Here is a 20186-nt window from a genome sequence, read left to right as displayed (position 1 = left end):
AGTATCAGGTTTCCTGTTCACCCCCCTCCCTCCCAGAAAGGTCAAAGGTCAAAAATGAGAACCCCCACCTCAAAGAATCCCAGAGTACAGTGTACAGGAAGTGCAAACCCTGTCTCTCTCTCTCCAGGGAATAACCACAGAGGAATGCTCTCTCTCTCTCTATGTCTCTGTCTCTCTCTCTCTCTCTCACACACACACACACACACACAAAAAAGGGTGAGTATGCCTATTAACACCCCTTCACTTCACCCCTCCCCATCTCAAACACTCTCCAGCGACATTGGACCTCCTCTCCGTCATGTCTTATCGCAACACACACACACCCTCTCTCTCTCTCTCTCTCTCTCTCTCACACACACACACACACACACACACACACACACACACTCGAGCGCACACTTGACGGAGGGTTAAGTGGCTGAGTGTCCTCTTTATTGCCCATTACGGCCACAGATCCATAAAAACTCAGCACCGTTCCTCGCTGGATGCTAATGGCGACAATGCTGTAATGCTGCAGATGGGAAAAGACAGCGCGCCTGCTGGGGGTGACGGCCCCGTAACACACACACTCAGACAGAAACACACACACACACACACACACGAGCGCGTCGTCTCAGTCAAGATGGAATCTATTATTCCTTTGTTTCCCTGCAGCTTCTGGAGGGAACTGCGGCCGGCGGAGAGGGAGGGAGGGAGTGTGTGAGAGAGAGAGAGAGAGGGAGAGAGGGATTCAAGGTAGACCGCTGAATGCTGGTGACAAACCGTGTGTGTGAGTGTGTGCGTGTGTGAGTAAGGGAGGGTGCTTCCTGTTGTGTTGCTGACATGGTTTTATATTGTTTTTACACTTTAATGTCGATGAAATGTTTCGCTTTTTTCATCTTGAAAGCTGTACTTTTTCCTGTTTGTGCCACTTTGCCAATACTTGTTCTATGTGTTTGTGCCAATAAAGCTTCTTTGAATTACAATTTGAGAGAGAGGGGGAAATATGAGAGACAGAGAGGAGGAAATGAAAGACAGGGAGAGGGGAAAAAGAGACTGGAAAGAAGGTACAGAAGTGGAGAGGAGAAGAAGAGACAGCAACTAGTTTCCATTAAAATAATACTTATAATAGTACTAGGTGTGCCTCGGGCTGCATGGTGGTGCAGTGGCTAGAAGGTTCCTGGTAGTAGTCTCAGACCTAGCGAACATTTCTGTTCCCCCCGGGTACTACGGCTTCCTCCAACAGTCCAAATCAATCAATCAAATCAATCAAGTTTATTTGTATAGCGCCAAATCATAACCAAAGTTGTCTCGAGACACGTACTCTTTGTTATGTTATTTAAAGAGACATGCTCCTTAGGTTCATTGGTGACTCTAAATTGCCCGTAGGTGTGAATGTGAGCGTGAAAGGTTGTCTGTCTCTATTACCCCTTTCACACCTAAATTTAGCGCATTGACGCAGGTTTTTCAGACCTGGGAAGACCCGCTCATAGATGCCGATTGTCTCTGTTCCCATTGCCAGTGAAGTATCCTGCTTTCAGTCTCTTTTCTGCTGAGTCACCATCTGATGTCACAAACACGCCCGTTAGTAAACAGTGAAGATGTTACGGCAGTTCGGTCTTTATTGAATCTATTACTCATTCAGTCTGTCTCTCGCCCAATCACAGCTGGGATTGGCTCCAGGCTCCCCGCAACCCTGAACAGGAGACGCAGTATAGATAATAGATGGAGACAGGTTTGCCTTTTCAAGCTAGTTTTTGTTAGCATCTTTATGAGTTAGCGATGCTGTCATTTTAAAAGGCACATCTGTAAAACTGTTTAGTTCACTTTACTCTCAGGTTTTGAAATGTTTTATTTTTGGCATTGTGCTTTTATTTTGGTCATGTGGTGATACCGGCAGGAAATGCAGGGAGATTCCAGAACAGGTCAAACCATTGTGGTTTCATGGTGTGAATGTTAACCATTTAGCTCCTGGACCTTTCCTAGTAAGACTCTTCTGCATTTTAAAAACGTTCCCACAGACTAGAGAAGCTACTTTTCCTGCGTTTTTTCCTCGATAACAAACTAAAAAAACAAATCAACTTGGCCTCATTGTATGAATTGACTTTGAAAGTGAAATAGATGTTGATGACAAATACATTCTAACAAAAACACGATTATACACAAAATGTAATCCAGACCTCATCGGCATGAAAATCTGAGAAAACGACAAGTGAAATCTGCTCCGTGGAGGGTCGCAGGAGGTTAAAAGGCAAATCTGGTATAGTTCAGAGAGACTGCTGTGTGTGTGTGTTGTATATAAATTGTGAGCATGTCTGACACACAGCTATGTGCAGCAGAGTCTGGTTACACTCCAGCTAAAGGGAACACCTCACCGCCGTGTCTGTCAACATGTTTCTATCAGTGTGATGCAGTCAGGCCTTATAAGGCTGTACGGCTGCTGCAGAGCTACAACAGAGGGGGGAAAAAAAGAGCGAGCGGGAAAGATGGGAAATAAATAGTTTAAAAAAGAGGGACAGACAGGAAATGTGGAAGTGAAGAACCAGAGAGAGAAAAAAGGGAAAAGGTAGGACTTAAAAAGTTTAGAGTTTGAGAAAAAGAAGGCAGAGAGAAAGACGCCAGGAGGCTGCATGCTTTCCTCTCTTTCACCCCATTACTCATCCATGCTCACGCTCTCTTAATCCTCGCCCCCTTTTCTCCCCTCACCTCTCTCTCCTTACTTTTCCTTTTTCTGTTTTCCTTTGAATCCGTGAAAAACAGAGGGTTTAGGAAACATCAAAGAAACTGAGATACGGCCCGGTGTTTCCTGCTTCTGGACAGTTTTAGTTTCCTTCAGTGCAAAAACGTCACTTTGAATCATTTTAGAGCACAAATCATCCACAAGAGTCAGGAAAGGATACTGTATCAACTCTATTCACAAGCTGTCAACTCTTTTGCTTATTTTATCGGTTGTTCATAGCACAAGTTTTTCTAATCACAGGGGATCTGAAATGTGTACACATCTGAAGTATCCGTCAACAATTCAGGGTGTCTGCAGATCCTGCAAAATGTCTCTACAGTTAATGTCTTTAAATTTTGTAACAAGAAATATATCATTCCTAAAAGGACATGTTTTATGTTCTTTATGCTTTATTGAGATATTTTAGAGGGCCAGTTTGCTGATTTTCAACCTCAGTCCTATCATGCTGTCATGGGGAGGTGATGTAATGCAGTTTTGCTGTGTGCCTTTGGAGGACGCTATCCGCTTCTCCAATGGGCCCTGGAAAACCTCCACCAGGTGATGCATTTTATGTAGTCTGGCGGAGGTTTTCCAGGGAGCTTGCTAAACGACACTTCCTCAATTTAGGACGTCCGCCTCCGATGTCATGTCTCGTTCAAAATCGTCAGGTTTGAAATGTAGACTGCGGACCTGAAGATTTTTTAGACGATCCACCGGTATATTCTCATCGTATTTCGGATTCTGCAAAGCTCTGAGCCATTCCCCGCAGCGATCAATGTCCTTGACTTGAAAGCAGCAGTATTTCAGTCCAGCATCTCTCACTGGGCCGTTCCTGTCAGAGGGAGGGGCGCAATGCACGCTGGGTGTTGTAGGAATGTAGAATGGGCGAAACCACGAGCTGTTTGTACAACTTTCTCCACAGCTATGGCGCCAATTTCAAACATTATTGCTTCTGTCGATTAAAGAGAACACCAGCTTTGACTGACAGTGGCATCAAATCTTCCACTGACCCATTTGAAACTATTCATGGTGAATTTATAGGCACTGTGTCTGAAGTTAGGTAGGCTTTAACAAAGGTGAGATGCTTTGTGTTTATGGGCAACACAACACACACTTCTCCCTCTTTTCATCTTCCTGTCTCAACATCTATCTCTTCCACAAGGCAACACTCCCAACACGCTCCCCCCTCCCTCTGCTCTGCACACAGCCTGGTGCCTCACTTGACTAATGAAAATCAGCTCTCTTCATCTCTCAACCGCTTCGCTGACGTATTAGACAAACACAACTCCAACTCCAGATCAGCATTACACATGCAACAGTCAGCAGCAGGAGAGGAGAAAGGCGGTGGCCGCAGAGAGGGAATCATTCTTATGCAGGAAATTGTATTGAGGGAAATAGCCACTTCCTGTTTTTTCTTATCCAAACCAGCTGATCTAAGAGCCAGAGTGAAACTGACTCCAAAACAGCAGCCGCTGATATAAATGCAGTGCGAGGAACACGCATCTGTGTACAGATCCTCGCAAACACTGTTATAGTTTGGCAGCTTGCCTTCATAAATTAACAGCTGCTGAAACAAATGATGGTCTCAATTACATCCATGTGTTTCTGTGCATTTAAACGGCATTAATGAAACAGACTTTCAATAAACAAACACTGGAAGCCTGTTAGTGAAAGAAAAGGGCCATAAATCAACCATCGAAGCAGTACGATGTCAGAATATAGCTGGTTATATTATGCTTAAATTTACATCCAGAGATGGTTTGGTGGATTCAGGGTTTGATGTTATGTAGTAAGAAAGGACGTCTACTTCTAACAGTGACTACACACACATACAGCCAGGCGTGTAAACACTCTACCTTGATGTCAAAGTTGCAGTCGAAGCGCTTGATGAGGACGATGAACGCGCCCGTCAGGTTATCCCTCGGAGGGGGCTCGATGGGCTCGCACGCATTTTCTGGCCGCGCTCCAATCAGGAAGCCCTGCAGGGATGACATCATAAGTTGTGACATGGTGAGAGAAATACACGAGTGACTTACAAGCAGCTTCAAGCAAAATGTCATTCCAGGAAGTTAAACAATCATCAGCATTTTTCAAAATAAGATATCTTTTATTAACAGAGAGAAATCTTTTCATTAATAAATTAAACATCAAACATTCAAACAATCTGAGAACAACAAACTGATCAAACAGAGCAGTAATTAAAGTATTATATTGCTGACAAAGAAAAAGAACAGATACACTGGACAGTCGGGGCCGGTAAAATGAAGGTCTGCAGACTTAAAGTGGCATTACTGGTCGTTAGCCTACTTTCTCCCACCTCTGAGGTACCACAGATCATATCTAAACCGGTTTTGCTTGCTTAGTTTGCTTGTGTTATCCATCCGTCCCTTATCTATAGCGCTTATCCTGTTCATAGAGACAGACAACCTTTCACGCTCACACTAGGGAGGATGTCTTTGGACTGTGGGAGGAGGCCGTAGTATCAGGAGGTAACCCACGCATGCACGGGGAGAACATGCAAACTATGTTTAAATTAGATGTTTAATTGAAAGTAGGCAAGTCACTGGCTGAAAGTTACTTTTAAAATCACTATGCACCACAAAAATGACACATGACGAAAGATTTTAAAAACCTTTTATAAGTACAACGCAGTCATTTCTGTTTTGTCAGATTTTGGAGCCTGTACGCTTTTAAATCGGCTCGACACAAAACAGTTACATCCAAAGACCCAGTGTCAGCTCCCTGATCCAGCGTCTGAGCATCTTTGTGCTTCCAGATTAACAAAATCCATCAGAACCACTGATTAAAAAAAAACAAGACTCTAGTTCTGCTGCAGCCCGAGATGTAAGAACGGCAAATCAAACATAAATGTCACATTCATAATGAATACATGACATATTAACACATTCAAATGATGCGTCTTTATATGGCCATAAAGAGCTGCATGTTTTTGCATCAGAAGGAACAGAGCTCTGATGGTGGTGCTTTCAGATTGTCAGGGCCTTAGTTTGTCCTTAAAAACTCTTTGTAAATCCAATCTCTCTCTCTCTCTCTCTCTCTCTGCTTCCTGTCTTAGTCCCATTTCCAGCAGCAGCTTTTGAAGTGACTGATGAGAGGCAGATAGTGAGAAGAGAGGGTTAGACGGAGAGGCTGACAGAGTGATAAAGGGAAGGAGAACAGAGGCGGAAACGGCAGAAGACACAAATATGGAGGCAGGGTGAATCAGACGCTCACTGTAACGCAGACAAAAGAGGGAGAGGGAAAAAAAAAAAAAAAAACACGGGTGGATGGAGACGAAAATAGAAAGGTGAAAACAAAAAGAGGCAGACGGATGAGAAGGAGCAGAGCGGAGAAATGGAGAAAAGATGATGAATACACAAGAGACGAGGGAGGGAGGGAGGGGCCTGATGTGATATACCTGATGCTCTTATGCAAGTGTAACTAACACCACTGCGTGTGTGTGTGTGTGTGCGTATATGTGTGTGTGTGTGTTGGAGGCAGGGTGGTAGACAGGAAGTGCTGGCTTGCTGAGGGGCTCTGGGACTCTACCGCCAATTTCTCTCTCTCTCTCTTAAAGCCATAGCTTAAAAAACCCAGCCTGCATATCAAGGAGAGTCAGCACTTTCTCTCTCACACACACACACACACTGCTAGTGTCTGCCAGCAGCAGACTGAGACTGCATCTCCCTGTCTGCCACACTGACATGACTCAAATACAGCAGCTGCACCACATATGGAAAATTACCAGAGTGACTCATCAAATCTATTCACAAACCAACCAATGGGAGACAATATCAGCGGCTGAATGGACCGTCTGCTTCGAGTTCAGCATTAATAAGTGTTGATGCATGAAAGGTGGAGGAGGAACATGTGAGGAATCACCCTCCACCGTCACCTCTGGGTGCCTCCTCCCTGCCTTGCTGCTGCTGCATGACATCACTGTGCTACTGCCTCACATTCCTGCTCCTGGCTGTGAAACAAGTGGCAAGAGCGCCCTCTGTTGGGCAGAACAGACGCATAAAGGCACACCTGAAAGAGCTGCAGAAGGCAGAATGAGGGCAGGCGGTGAAAAACAGGAAATAACAGAGGAGGGAGGGGAAACCCCCCGAAAATGCAGACTGGAAGGACATGAGAGGACAAGCTCTTCTAATATACAACCTTAGACTGGTTATAATAAAACCACTGCTCTGTCAGACTTTAAGCAGTGTGACAGGCTTTTTGTGTGCCCTCTACTGTCTGAAAATGAGGCTCTGTTGTGCGCATGCGCCAGTATGAATGCGAGAATGTCTTATAACAAACGTCACATGTGCACATTTCTGTGCATTCATTGTACTTTGGAAACACAGTGGAATAAAGATTAAATAGTATTGCATTAGGCTTGGATCAAGGTGTCGACATTTGGAAAAGCACCAAATGAGTGCAACTTATTCATCGAGCATGTGATGCTGAATTAGCCTTTTAGCTTGTGAGCCACTTTCACAATGAAACAGTGGTGAGCGTGAGAGAGAAGTGGACAGACAGCGGTGAGGAGAGACGTGACAGTTAGTTGCACACATGCATCGCAAATGTCTTTATGCCAATGCCAAGGTTTAAATATCCACAGGCAGGGGACTGTTAAGCATCTTTAAAAGCGCTACTTTCAGCACAGGTTTCCAAATGTATAAAAACCCACAGGCCGGTGAGATTGTGCAAACTTGTGCACAAGCTTTACACCATGCATACCTCATACACAATCTTTTGAGTCTGATAAGTGTTATGTGTAAAGCGTGAAGTTTAGTTCAGAGCATTTCATATCTACTCCATCTTGTCTTGATGTAATTTATGTTCAAAAGGTATCTTCATGCTCTGTCTTGGTTTTATAGACTCTGACCTTCAATCCACTTACGGACACTGTAATCATCATTTGGACTGACGTGGACACAGGCTTCTTTACTTTTCATAAAGTGGCAGTTTCCTGCTCTCTCCCTCCGATTACATTGTGTCCCATTTCACACATTTCTATCGTGTTGTTTGCCTGTTCTTGTTTTTAATTCTGTGTTGCTTAAAAAAAAATAATTACAACTTTTCTTTTTTTTCTAAGGTTATTTTTTACATTTCTGGAAAGAACCTTGTGCTCCTGTCTTGAAAAGGGATAGACAAATAAAGTATTATTAAATAAATGTCTGTTAAGTCACTAGGGTGTCTGTGGAGACTTTCATGGAAAAAATTACAAGCAGCACTCAGTTAGTGGTTGGTCTGCCAGAGAGGGTAGGCGGAGCTAAGCAGCTGCTCTTCCGGTCTCTAAACATTAATCTACTATGTCTGAACAAACAAAGAAAAGATCGAAGACTACAGATACAACTTATAACAAATAAGTGAAAATCCAAAGAAAAAGAAACTAATTTGACGCTCAGATGAAGGCAAACAGTCTAAAAAGGAAAGCGACCATCAGCGAGGAAAATCAAGAATTACAACCGGAGCCAACCGTGGACGTCACACATGCAGCACTGTCTGGATATCTGGGAAGTGTGCTCCCGTAATTACAGTTTATCGCCATAGGTGGCGCCAAAGAGAACAAAAACTGAAATCTTAGAGATTAGCACTTTACATATGACAGTGGATAGAGTCGAAAGAGAGAGTGGGGATTACATGGGGCCGAGGGTCAGAGTTGAACCCAACTACACCGGCGCCCCACAACCTTTTTTTAAGTTTTAATTTAGTTTGATCTTTGGTAAATGTTTGTCACTGCACATTTCAATAAATATGATAATTGTGCTTTTCTAGTTTGATACAATTTACACCATTAAATGCTTTGCATTGATCAAACAATATTTCACAGTTTCAAAGTTCACAGAAGTAAAATTTTGTTTCATCCTGTTTAACTGCTTCTTCAATGCCTCCTTCATTTCTCCCAAAAAAGCCACTAAATGCTGGTCATCTTATTTGCCAACTAGGCGGTTGGGGCTGTGTTGGAAGCCTTTCATAGTAAATTGCAGGCACTGTCAGAAGGCTCATGCACGTGCGCATGACTTCAGGATGATTCAGATGTACGAGGGACAAATATGACGAAAAGACTGCTTATGCATGCGTCCTGTTTTGTGTGTACAGATTTGAATAAATGTGGCCCCTTGTGTAGCTGCAGACCGAAGTTATAATTAACAGGCTTTTTGTCGGAGAAAAACATGGAAAATCAGACAATCCAAACACTTAAGTGAGACGTCTCTTGATGCTTCTTTTGGTAGCAATTGTGTTCATAAAAGTGTATCTAAAAGGTTACGTGCAAACTGACGAGTGTCTCATTCAGTCATAGATTTCTTTCACAATTAGTCTTTGAGTTTCTTCAGATGTTTTCTTAGAAATCCAGAGGTTGAGGTGCAAATGACTTTTCTTCTTGTTTCACTCTCATGTTGGACTAATACAGCACTGAAGTGCCGACAAAGCCAGAAGGGTTTACTGTTTTTGAAGAAGTCATGACGGAGGAGGAGTAGGAGGGGGATTTCTCCAGTGGACTTTTCCAAATTACTACACAGCGATCACACTTAATCCCATCACTAAAAATATCACTATCGGGCTTGTTTGCAGATTTGCTTCGGCTTCACTTTGAGAGCAACACAGAAATTAATGAGTGGCTTTAGCCTGACTGGGGCCTCCTGTAAGCAGATTAAAGCTTGTGTGAATCCAGTCAGAGTCATTCATGTTCAGAGCCACTGTAACTAAAACACATCGATAGCTCTGACCTAATGCAAAACCACATCAGGAAGCAGGTGAAGATGCAGAGCTCACTTTTAGACCGACTTCCACCCTGCTTTGCTCTCAGCGCTGAGCACTTTACATTACTGGTTTATAAACACAAGATCTACTACGAGCGACCTTTAGCCTTCTTACTTAAACTTATCCCGTTACTGCATTCAACCTGGATAGCAATGCAAGTGAAATGAGGCCAAACGCAGCCGGAAATGTGCAAAATGTTGGTTGTTTCTGGCTCAAATTATAGACTATAGAAGTAAATGTGGTTGGAGGAAGTGAAGAAGAAATGCCTGAAACCAGGCGTACCTCATAGAGCTGGTAAGTCATCTGGTACTGACGGGAATGAGCACTATCTGCTGAAAACGGCTGTGATTAGGTCATTACCAGAAACAGACGCACGAGTCATACAGGAGCATTAAGAAGCTACTTAAGTGCTTCATTGTAATCACAAACCATAAATGAAACTGAGCCTGTCTAAGCAGAAAACTGACTTGATTGTTTGCTGAAAAGGATGATTCATGTTTCTTGTTGCTGGCCCGATAAAAAAAACAAAGGTGGTTCTTGAAAGTCGCATTTCCACCGCAAGAAAGTAGACATTCATTTACCCCCCAAATATTCCTGTTAGGGGGAGTACTTTACTAAAGCTAAAGAAACCTGAGGAGTGGGGTTTGTATTGCTTTTATTTCAGCCTCTATTAATAAAGATCTGCGGGCATCAAACAGTATGTTTGTATGGTTCATTGTGCTTCAACACTTGAGGCGAGTTACAGAAGAAACACACAATGGATGGACTGACATCAAAGTCCAGACAGTATTGAGCAAAAATAAAACATCATAACGTCATAACTTTGTCATACGTCAGCTGATTGTTTTAGGACTATGTTGGAAACAATAAGGAACCTGAACCTGGCTGAAGGAGCCTTGACATTCCTTGAAGAGTAGTTCCTGGGACTAAACTTTCCAACTGTAAAGTAGAGTCCAGGGATCCTCAGGGGAACTCTGAAGGCCCTCCAGGCTTTTAAAGTTCATTCCTTGTAGCATGGACTGACATTTATGCCGTTAAGAGCAGCTTTTGACACAAAATAATATACAAATATATAACTTGGATCAAGGGATGACAACGAGTTAGCTCAATTTAGCCCAATACAGTAGCCCTTTTTCCGCCTCAGCGCCGTAACGAAGCTCCGTCCTCATGCCACATTTGTAGTTTTACATTGGACCACGCAACGCCAGCGTAAGCCGCCCCAGTGTGTGTTTTTAAATAATGTTCCGGCGTTGCGGAAGCAAAACGCGCGCGAGGTGTAAACAAACAGCGCATGCGTCAAATACACACGGCGCTATTCTGCCCTGCAGGCTCTGCAGTTTACACAGACGCCGTTTCGCCTCTGTTACTACCTCCGATGCTGGCTCAGAGGCGGAAAGACTTCGCCCCAAAATTATACCTCCGTGCGTTCTACATAGAAGACGAAACGTAACAGAGGCGTAATAATCCGCCTTGAACTGGCAGTGTTAAAGCTAAAAAAGTCAGCCTTTGATTAAAGATTATTTCGTCTGTATCTAATTGCTATTTGATTCAACTACAAACTACACAGTGGTCTAACACAGACAGACCGTTCACTCCCAATCACTGCTGCAGGACATTTAAAACACACTGCTTTAAACTGCATGACCTTTAATTGCTGGAAGACATTAGAGCAACCGGAGCAAACCAATGCACGCATGGTGGAAACCCACTCAAAGCACTCAGCCTCCATATGTGTGATGTTATCCTCAAGGCCTGATGTGATAGGGGAGGAGTGTTTCCTGTCGCCTATTTATGAAAGCATCGCATAAACAAATTATTTCCTAAAGATTTCAATCAGAGCTCTGAAGAGACGTTAATATTAACAACTCTCACGTTTACACCAGGCTTTACTTGTATGCAGGAGAAGGAATAGTTTCAGGTTATATTTTTAGTCCTACATATTTCACAAGGTCAGCGTTTGCTTCAGAGACGTCGCCACTGGTCAAACCTGGTCCTGTTTAACTGTTGCTGCGCCATCCAAACCACAAAGACTCTTCAAAGGAAACCCGAGCATATTTTCTAAAAACCTGTCCACAGAGCAGACTATAATTGCAGAAGTGAAAGCGGGTACAAAAATGGAAATGCCCAATGGTGTGTAGAGAATTTGCAGCGAAAGGGAAAACAGATATTTTAAGATGGGTACTGATTCTTAGCCTATTTTCACATGTGTATAAAAAATGAAACTGGCTGACGGGTTCCCAACAACTGTGACCAACTAGAGGAGCTAAATCTCCAGACTCTTCACAACAATTTAAGAACACATTCAAACGTTTTTTTCCACATTTAACTCCACTTTGACCCCCAAAATAAAACTTAACAACATTCCACAAGTTATCTGTATCACGCTGTGGGTGTACACGGGCTCTGTGATGCTGCTTTATAAACAGCCCGGTTGTGTACGTGGAAACAGGGAAGGGACTGTCTGAAACCTTGATCCCTGCGGGGTTTCCTCAGGCAACAGACTTGTTTGTGCTGTCTTGTGATGCCAAACGTTTCTCCGGGCATGATACAGCTGCAGCTCTGCCAGGCTACAACAAGTAAGCTGAGTTTATAGCATAAAAGTTAAATCATTTACATATTTACAAACTGCTTTATAAATTACATTTAGGCCACAATCAGACAGCATGTTTTTGCAGAGAGAGGCGTCTTTATCCAGTCGTATTTTTCTTGCAGTAAACTTTTTGCACCCCAGGCTACTTGCATGCTGCAGGAGCGCCTGACATTATTTACCTTGCAGCAAAATCAGATTAGGAAAAGGACAGGTGGTTGCCAAGCAAAAAGTGAAACATAACAAAACATCTTGAAGCCTTAAAAAAAAAAGTGGCTCAGACTGTTATCGCTGCTCCACAGACGAGGCAAATCTACAGCTTGTCCAATAAGGAAGATGGGAACTTCTCTACTCGTCTCCTCGTCTGGGATAATTCATTCTTACATTAAAGTCTTGCTGAGTGCAGCCTCAAATCACAGCTGCTGTCTGTACCAGCTCGCTGAAAGAGAACTCACTCAGACAGACGCAGACAGAGGGGGGGGGGAGACTTGGAAATGGACGGATTGAGTTTAGCCCTCAGGGACTAGGGCAGCATGTCTGCATGGCTCTCTGCCTCGACGAGCAGGCAGCAGAACAAGAAGAGAGGTGAAAAATTACACCAAGATTACATGTGATTTTACAAGAGCGATGTCTGCAGAGAGACTTAGCTGTTTCTCTGCTTTCATAACACAGAATCTTACATAAGACGAGTATGCGTTAACAGACGTACAGAGCAACATGAGTGTGTGCCATAATCCCTGCTGTTAGCCTGGATCTAGGCGGTACATCATTCAAAACAGCCCATCTTTGGGGTGAACAATATTAATAATCATTAATAAATATATTCAATCGATATTTTCTGATCTCAGTTTAAAGTCCAACTCTTTCTGATATTAGATTACATTAACATTAGGGATAGACCAACTATTGGCGCCGATATTCGGCATTTTGACGCATCTGATGCAGCCGCGCCTCTCTGTCTGCAGTCACTACTCCAGCATTGTCCCACCCACACCACTGATTGGTTACACGCAGAGCCATGGCACGGGTAACAGCCAATCAGCAGTGAAAGCTGTGCATGCAGAGTGCTCACACACACGGCGGAGAGGAGAAAAAGTTCATTTCTTTGCAAATTTTATTTAACTTTGTTTTATTTACTTTATAAAACTTCAGGAAGTTATTTATTTATTTATTTAAATTTTCCGTTAACTTTATAAGAGATGCTGCTGACCCTGGGAACTCCCTGCGCTTTTTGTTTGTTTGTTTAATAAACATATGCTTAAAGGCATTTAAACAAAGTTTAGTGTTGGAGTTTGTATTATTCAAAATTTTGACGCCAATATTTTTACTTTCACTGCAAATGAATATCGGCTCCAAATATCGGTTATCGGCCTCCTTACTACTAATAATCGGTATCGGCCCTGAAAAAACCATATCGGTCTATCTCTAATTTACATTACATTACATTTTTGTAGATGGCGTTCCCGGTGGTGTCAATTCCCATGATTCTTTTTCAAGAAACAGGCAGAAAAAGCAGAAATAGAAAAGCCAAAAGGTTGTGTTCATTTCTTTAAACTTCATGGTGAGTCAAAGGCTAACAATCATCTCAACCAGACTCTCAATTCCTAAAATACAACATGACATCACAGCTCATGTGACCATGCCAAAATTCCGCTGTGGGGCTTCCACAGTGGTGTCATGCTGCTAAACGTGCCATCCTTCAATCCGGATAAGTAGCATCAATTATAAACGTCCAAACACACTGTACTTAACCTGCACATGTACACAAACACAACACAAGGCGCAGAGTGTTTTTCCATCACTTTGCCTTTTGTACAACAACAAGTGTGACTGTGAGAAACGCCACAATGAGCAGCTTATACAGCAGACATGAATCATGCCTTCTGTTTGGGAGCTCTGTGGATCAACCAGCGTGCGGGTTGCCGGGCGGAGGGGGGGGTGGCATGCAGAAACCTCACAACAACAACACACAATATCACAAGCATCAACACAGAGTTTGTAACGACACTTTGATGGAGCTTCATTAAAGTCCAACCACAGTCTAATTTGAATACTTTTGCTGTAGTGTCTGTGATCGTTTGTCAACACATATATTGACATTTATATGTTGTGAAAAACATTTGTTCTGCTGCGGTCAGAATAATTACTGATGTAATTAAATCTATACCAGCATCATAAAACATAAAAGACATATTACTTGTATTACAGTGTTGATATGTGTACTTAAAGTCCTGTAAATTAATTTGGTAGTAAAAAAAGAACTGTTCTAATCCAGTCTTTGAAATCTTAATCGTGAAGTTACACTTTTGTTTCTTGATACAGGCTGTTGCTTTGAAGTAGGGGTGGATAATATCACCTAAAATTGATATCACACTATTTTTCTAACTTTTTGTGGTAACGGTATTATATCGCGGTATTACAAAATGAAAGGGGGTACTCTACTCAAAGCATGATTCTAGCTCCACGTAGCTGAGCTGAGTAGATGCTGACATATTCCTCTCCAAGGCATCAGTGAAATCTTGGAGGGGCTTTAGCGCCTCACTGGTCAGTTCCAACGCTTGGAGGAGGGCGGGGTGGGGGATGTTATTGCAAATATAAAACAGGGTAAAACATTTAAACCCATTTAAAGGTTATACCATATTTCACCATCAGAATTGTGCTTCACTCGCCACCATACGTGAGTGTTTATTCACAACACTACTTTAATCTGTTCCCCTTGCATCTCTTGAGTTATCCCCCCCCCCACACACACACACACCTCTGCTTTACCTACACACAGCGGCTTGTCGCTCCTCTTTCTGTTTCTCTCAACGTGTATGTGTCTGCTCTGCTGACATTCTTCAAGAGCCGCCAAAATTACACAACTAACGTATTTCACTCGCAATCTCATTTTCACAACCACAGGTGAGCCGCGCGTGAAAGAGACTCGTCTAAAGACGTTGCGTGTTGAAACGAACAAAACCGCCGTGTTTACAAATGACAGCCTTACTACACAGCTGCACTTAATACCTTTTGACATGGTGGCATAAGAAGGACCATATAGCGCGAGGGGAGGGGAGATTTGTGGACGAAGACATTGGAGAGATAAAATAAGAAACATGAAAGAATTAGTCGCCAAATATACTTGGGCAGCTGTTTATACACCAGGGCGGCCCACCCAGGTATAGTCTATATATCTGGGAACCACTAGGGCTTTTAACACTGCCAGTTCAAGGCGGGATTATTAGGCCTCTGTTACGTTCCGTCTTCTATGTAGAATGCACGGAGGCTTAATTTTGGGGCGAAGTCGTTCCGCCTTTGAGCCGAAACAGCATCTGTGTAACTGCAGAGCCTGCAGGGCGGAACGGCGCCGTACATTTGTTTACACCTCGCACACGTTTTGCTTCCGCAACGCTATTTAAAAACACACACTGGGGCAGCTTTACGTGGTCCAATGTAGAATGACAAAGGTAAGGCATGAGAACGGAGCTTCGTTGCGGCGCTGAGGCGGAACCGCAGCGTTAAAAAGGCTACTGGGGGAAACTAATCTCCCTCACGTGTGCACTAAAACCGAAACGCGTGTTTATTCCGGTAATGACAGTATTGCAAAATTCATGTCGTGGCAGAACGTGATACCGGTATTGAAACCTGTGTACTGCCCACCCCTACTTTGTAGTTGTAATAAACTCTTTATCACCTTCACAGAAACATCCATATGCATTTTATAAAGCACACTTCACTAATCTTATGCTTTAAAACCTGTAAAAAAGGTACAGGTTTTGCACTTACTTACTCAGGTTATATAACCTTTTAATCACACTGAGCAAAGAACTTCTTCCTCTTCAACCACTGTGTTTCTCTTTATGTTTTTATAGTTAAACTCAGTGGAGCTATAAAGTGGAAAACATGTCAATGAATCAGAGGTTAGAAACTTCAGCTCACAAGCTCTTCTGTATTTCTGCGCTCACCTTTAGTCCATCGCTGGGTAGCCGATAGCCGAACCGTGCAGGCAGGTCATCGAAGTTCTCTGTTTTGTTGTCAAATGAGTACTGAAAGATGGAAAGAAAAAAAATACATTTAAAACTGGAATCTGATGCATCACCAAACAGAGAAGATTGGATCTTCACTTGTTGAGATTCACTCACAGCGGCGATGTCGGCCTCCACGGGCAGCAGGTTGAGGAAGGCGAAGAGCTGGACGGTGAAGATGGTGTAAATCTGTGTGGCCGACAGCATCAGCATTCCCAAGGACAGCAGCATCTTGGCATCACGTTACAACCCCACGCTGCTATGCCACTCGCTCATATACACACACACACAACCATAAACGTACACACGCACACAGATGACCATGCACACACAGGCCTGCAGTGGAACCTCGACACGCCGCCTGCTGTCGTCACACCTAGAAGAGACAGCAAACGTTCACATTCACTAACTGACTGGTGAAAGTTCTTGATTTAAATGTATGAATAAAGATTTCATTTGTTTTTTTCTAAAGGGAAGACGAGGTGAAGCTGAGCTACAACATCACAACTTTCATCTGCTGTCATGGTATCTCTTGTTTTGTAGCCTTTTAAGAGAAACAACGAGCTTTACTTGGATTCAGCTTGAGTGTTTCATGCTGTTTGCAAACTCCTGCTTGAAGCTGCTCAAGCTGTGGTCTATTCCAGTCCTACATCTGTTCTGTTTTATCATCTCACGCCACATGTTGAAGTCCTCTGGAGGTCCATGTGAACAAAATTTAGTAGAATTTCAGCTCGCAGCACATTTGGTGAACACACTAATTACAACTTTCCATACTAAATTCTGCTGGGTGAATGTCACCGCTCCCCACCCAGTGCTTACAACGTTCCTATTTGACCTTTTTTCGAGACTACCTGAGAAGTCCTTTCTTTTCATCACAGAGAAATATCCTGAAAAACAAACAGCACCCTTTGGACATCAAAGAAAGGCCACGGCAAGGAGTGTGAGACAAGTGTCCTTTGAGTAAATCTTCAGTAAGCCAGTGCCTTGGCTCGACGCTTAATGTCAGGACTTTCTTGTTTCTACCTCCTGTGAGGATTCCTGCTCTTGTCTGTTATGTCTTAACTCATAACAACAAAAGTGAGCTTCAGATCTAACATAGCATGAAAAGGGTATAAGCTCACAAAGTGTAGAGCAGCATGTGATCAGGTCAGGAGAAATTAACTGCAAAGGTCTTGCCAGGCTTTAGACCACTAAGCTGCATTTTACAGACGCCATGTAAGGGAAGTGGCTTTTGAGGTTTGGTGCTGCTTTGTTTTGAAGCCAATCAAGAAGAAGGGGCTGGATCAGGTCATTAGAGTGCTTCTTACGATTTTCCATATTTTTATCGCAAACATGTCTGGTTTATATAAGTGGAATTTACCCATTGTACTGCAGCACTAATGCTTCTAACAGATGGGGAAATCTAAAAAAAACGCAGCTGTCATCGCACCTGTCCTCATTTATTACTTAACACTAGACTGTGACCAAACATGTGCAGTCTCTTACTCTCTTCAGCTCGAATGCGAAAACATGTTTCAAATTATTTTGGCAAAAAATAATAATTACACAATAAACAAAAATAATAAACAAAATAATAAATCAGAAAAGCTCTCCTGACTTTAACAATGTAGCCTCAAACTAAACAACTTTAGCATTAAGAGAAATAAATACACACAAGTTCAAAATTAACGTGACATGTCGAAACACTCATTATCACACTGACTGGAACAGAAAACAGTTTTATGGCTAAAATAAATATGAAAAAGTCATTGATTAATGTCCATAAATGATATGCTTATTGATCTATCTTTCAGCTTCTTACAACTAATTCCAAGTCTACTCATGAAATCACAACCATCTGAGTTTACAATCTGTACAATTCACTGTTACAGTGCAGAGTTTCAATTCTAAGCCCCTAATCACATCTGTTTAAAGTGGGAGTGAGGATTTGTTATGTAACTTTACATCCCTGCTGTCCTGCTAATGCTGCTGCTGTCATTCCCGACAAAATGATCTAACATGGTGAGCAAATCCAGAACAAGCACACTGCTCGGTGACGGGACCGACTTATTTCCATGATTAAAAAATAGCAAGCCACCTTATTAACATCACCATTAGAGAGATTGGAAAGAAGGTGATGGGAGTCAAATTTTAATCAGATTTTAAAAGAGTGTCTCCATTTTTTTACCCATACATATAACAAATGGAATGGATACTATGGAGAAAATAAATATTGTTATATCTATGATGCATCATAGCAATATAAAGACTTCACAACTGTGAGGGACAAAACAGAAAAAATACTGACAATCAAGGTATCAAAAAAGTATTTTTTACTGATTGGAAATATTACAGGGAGAGCCATACTGCCATTACATCCGATTCCCAGTTGACACAATTCTGTTTTGTCCTACAGTATACATCATTAAAAGGGCTGGGGAATATATCAATATATATTGTTAAAACAATGTCAATGCCATATCGGCCAGCCCTAATCACTATCATACTTCCCAATCCTAGTGTTTATCATAAGAGATTTCAGGAGATTAATACAAATATTTCCTTAAGAAGTAGTTATAGTTTTTTAAGTGGCCTGCAGGGTGGCAGGAAAGGCAGAGACATTAGAATCAAACTGGCAATATGGAGAACCAACCAGAGGGGAAGTGAAAGCAATATGCATCATTCACTCATGACAACTTTGTACAGATGATCTGAGCATCAAATGACAGCAATCATATTTAAGTACAAAATAACACTATGGGGTAAAAGTAAGACATTCACAAACCCGTCTTATCAGATGATAACACAGCAAATGACAAAACACGCTTTCAACATTGCAGGAAACAGAACATCTTGAAATTGTGTTTTGCCTTTATAACTCATATCTCAGTGCCTACTGTGTACTGTGTTACGGTTAACAGTTTTTCACGAATATAGCCAAAAGCGTTGATGTCAGGCAATTTGAGATAGCTACGGTTATCTATTATATAGTTATATACAAACATTAGTCCGTGGTATGGTGTGGACACCCTAAAAGGTGTGCAACTAGCTACAAAAACAGAGCGTCCTGTACCCGTGTTAGCATGATGCTAACATTGGTAGCTAGCTGGGTTGCCGTGGGTGTTTACCTTTATTTTTGCCTGCAGGTTTTTCTTGTCAAGTAACTTAGCGGCTGGCAGGGACATCGCTCTTCTCCACTATGCGTCGTGTTAATAAAAATGTACAACAACAATAAATTTGGTTGGACCTCATCCCGTTTAAACAACGGGTCCAACAGTATGAACGTAAACGTTACAGTTTAATCCGCTAGCTTCTTCTTTCATGTGAGAGCGCAAACTTCCGCCACATGCACCGTTACACGCAAAGGTTCTGGTTTGACGAATCATCTGCCAGTCATTGTATTCCGGAAATGACTCCAGACGTAAACATATCCACGTGACGGAACACCCATTTAGTGCCTTTTACAGTAGCTTAAACTGCCTGAGACGAGCAGTCAGCCGACATTTACAGCTTTATTTCAGCTGCGTTAGTGCAATATGAGATTATCTGGCAACAGAATTAGACATTTAACAAACTCTACATTACATATACTTTAAATTTGACTCTACATTAAAAATGAATATTCATTTATCAGCATTGATGCTGCACCTCTCTCCTTTCAAAAAGGATCTTTACAAAAGTTTACATTTCCTAATCAATAGCACCCTCTGTAGTAAATGAGGTGCATCTTCTTGTGTATGATCAGTGTTAATTGTTGCAAACCATAAGTTCAAGCCTTATATCATAGAAATAAAAGATCAGAAATGATAAATATGATGTTTATTTATTAGAATACTTACAGTAGGCTATTACAATATGGAGGTTTATGTTTTCCCTTTATTTTGCAACTAGTAAATTCCTTTTACCACCTTGCACACTTTAACTTGAGTAAATCTTAATCCCTGCAAAGGGTGCAAGGGAAACTGGAGAAAATATTATGGTTCAAGGTTTTTACCATCTATAAAATCATGGAAATTACAATGCTCCCCGATTGAACCAATTGTGGTTAGTGAACATAACAACCCATAAAACAAATGACAGATAGATTATTATATTCATCTACATTTCTGTATTTAGATTCCAACAGATATCATCGTGACTTGCGGGTCTCAAGAAGTGGAGTCCC

At 42.1% G+C, this 20186-nt stretch overlaps 1 protein-coding gene across 1 annotated transcript in view; it reads right to left on the bottom strand.

Moving 5' to 3' along the window:
* The window catches only part of rnf13 (ring finger protein 13), a 48666-nt gene extending 29333 nt beyond the window's left edge, over nucleotides 1–19333 (bottom strand). Inside the window, exons 1-4 of the mRNA XM_069679750.1 lie at nucleotides 19150–19333; nucleotides 16160–16418; nucleotides 15983–16063; nucleotides 4555–4677 (exon numbers count right to left, since the gene is read on the bottom strand). Coding sequence (XP_069535851.1) covers nucleotides 4555–4677; nucleotides 15983–16063; nucleotides 16160–16273 — 318 coding nt within the window. The 5' untranslated portion in view covers nucleotides 16274–16418; nucleotides 19150–19333. The remainder of the gene's footprint in view (nucleotides 1–4554; nucleotides 4678–15982; nucleotides 16064–16159; nucleotides 16419–19149) is intronic.
* Between the last annotated feature and the right edge of the window lie 853 nt (nucleotides 19334–20186).

This window comes from Semicossyphus pulcher, unplaced genomic scaffold (assembly GCF_022749685.1).
Source record: "Semicossyphus pulcher isolate SPU_LCO1_2020_fin unplaced genomic scaffold, fSemPul1.0.p SCAF_4, whole genome shotgun sequence".
Classification (NCBI taxonomy): Eukaryota; Metazoa; Chordata; class Actinopteri; order Labriformes; family Labridae; genus Semicossyphus; species Semicossyphus pulcher.
This window is presented reverse-complemented; position numbering and strand designations above follow the sequence as displayed.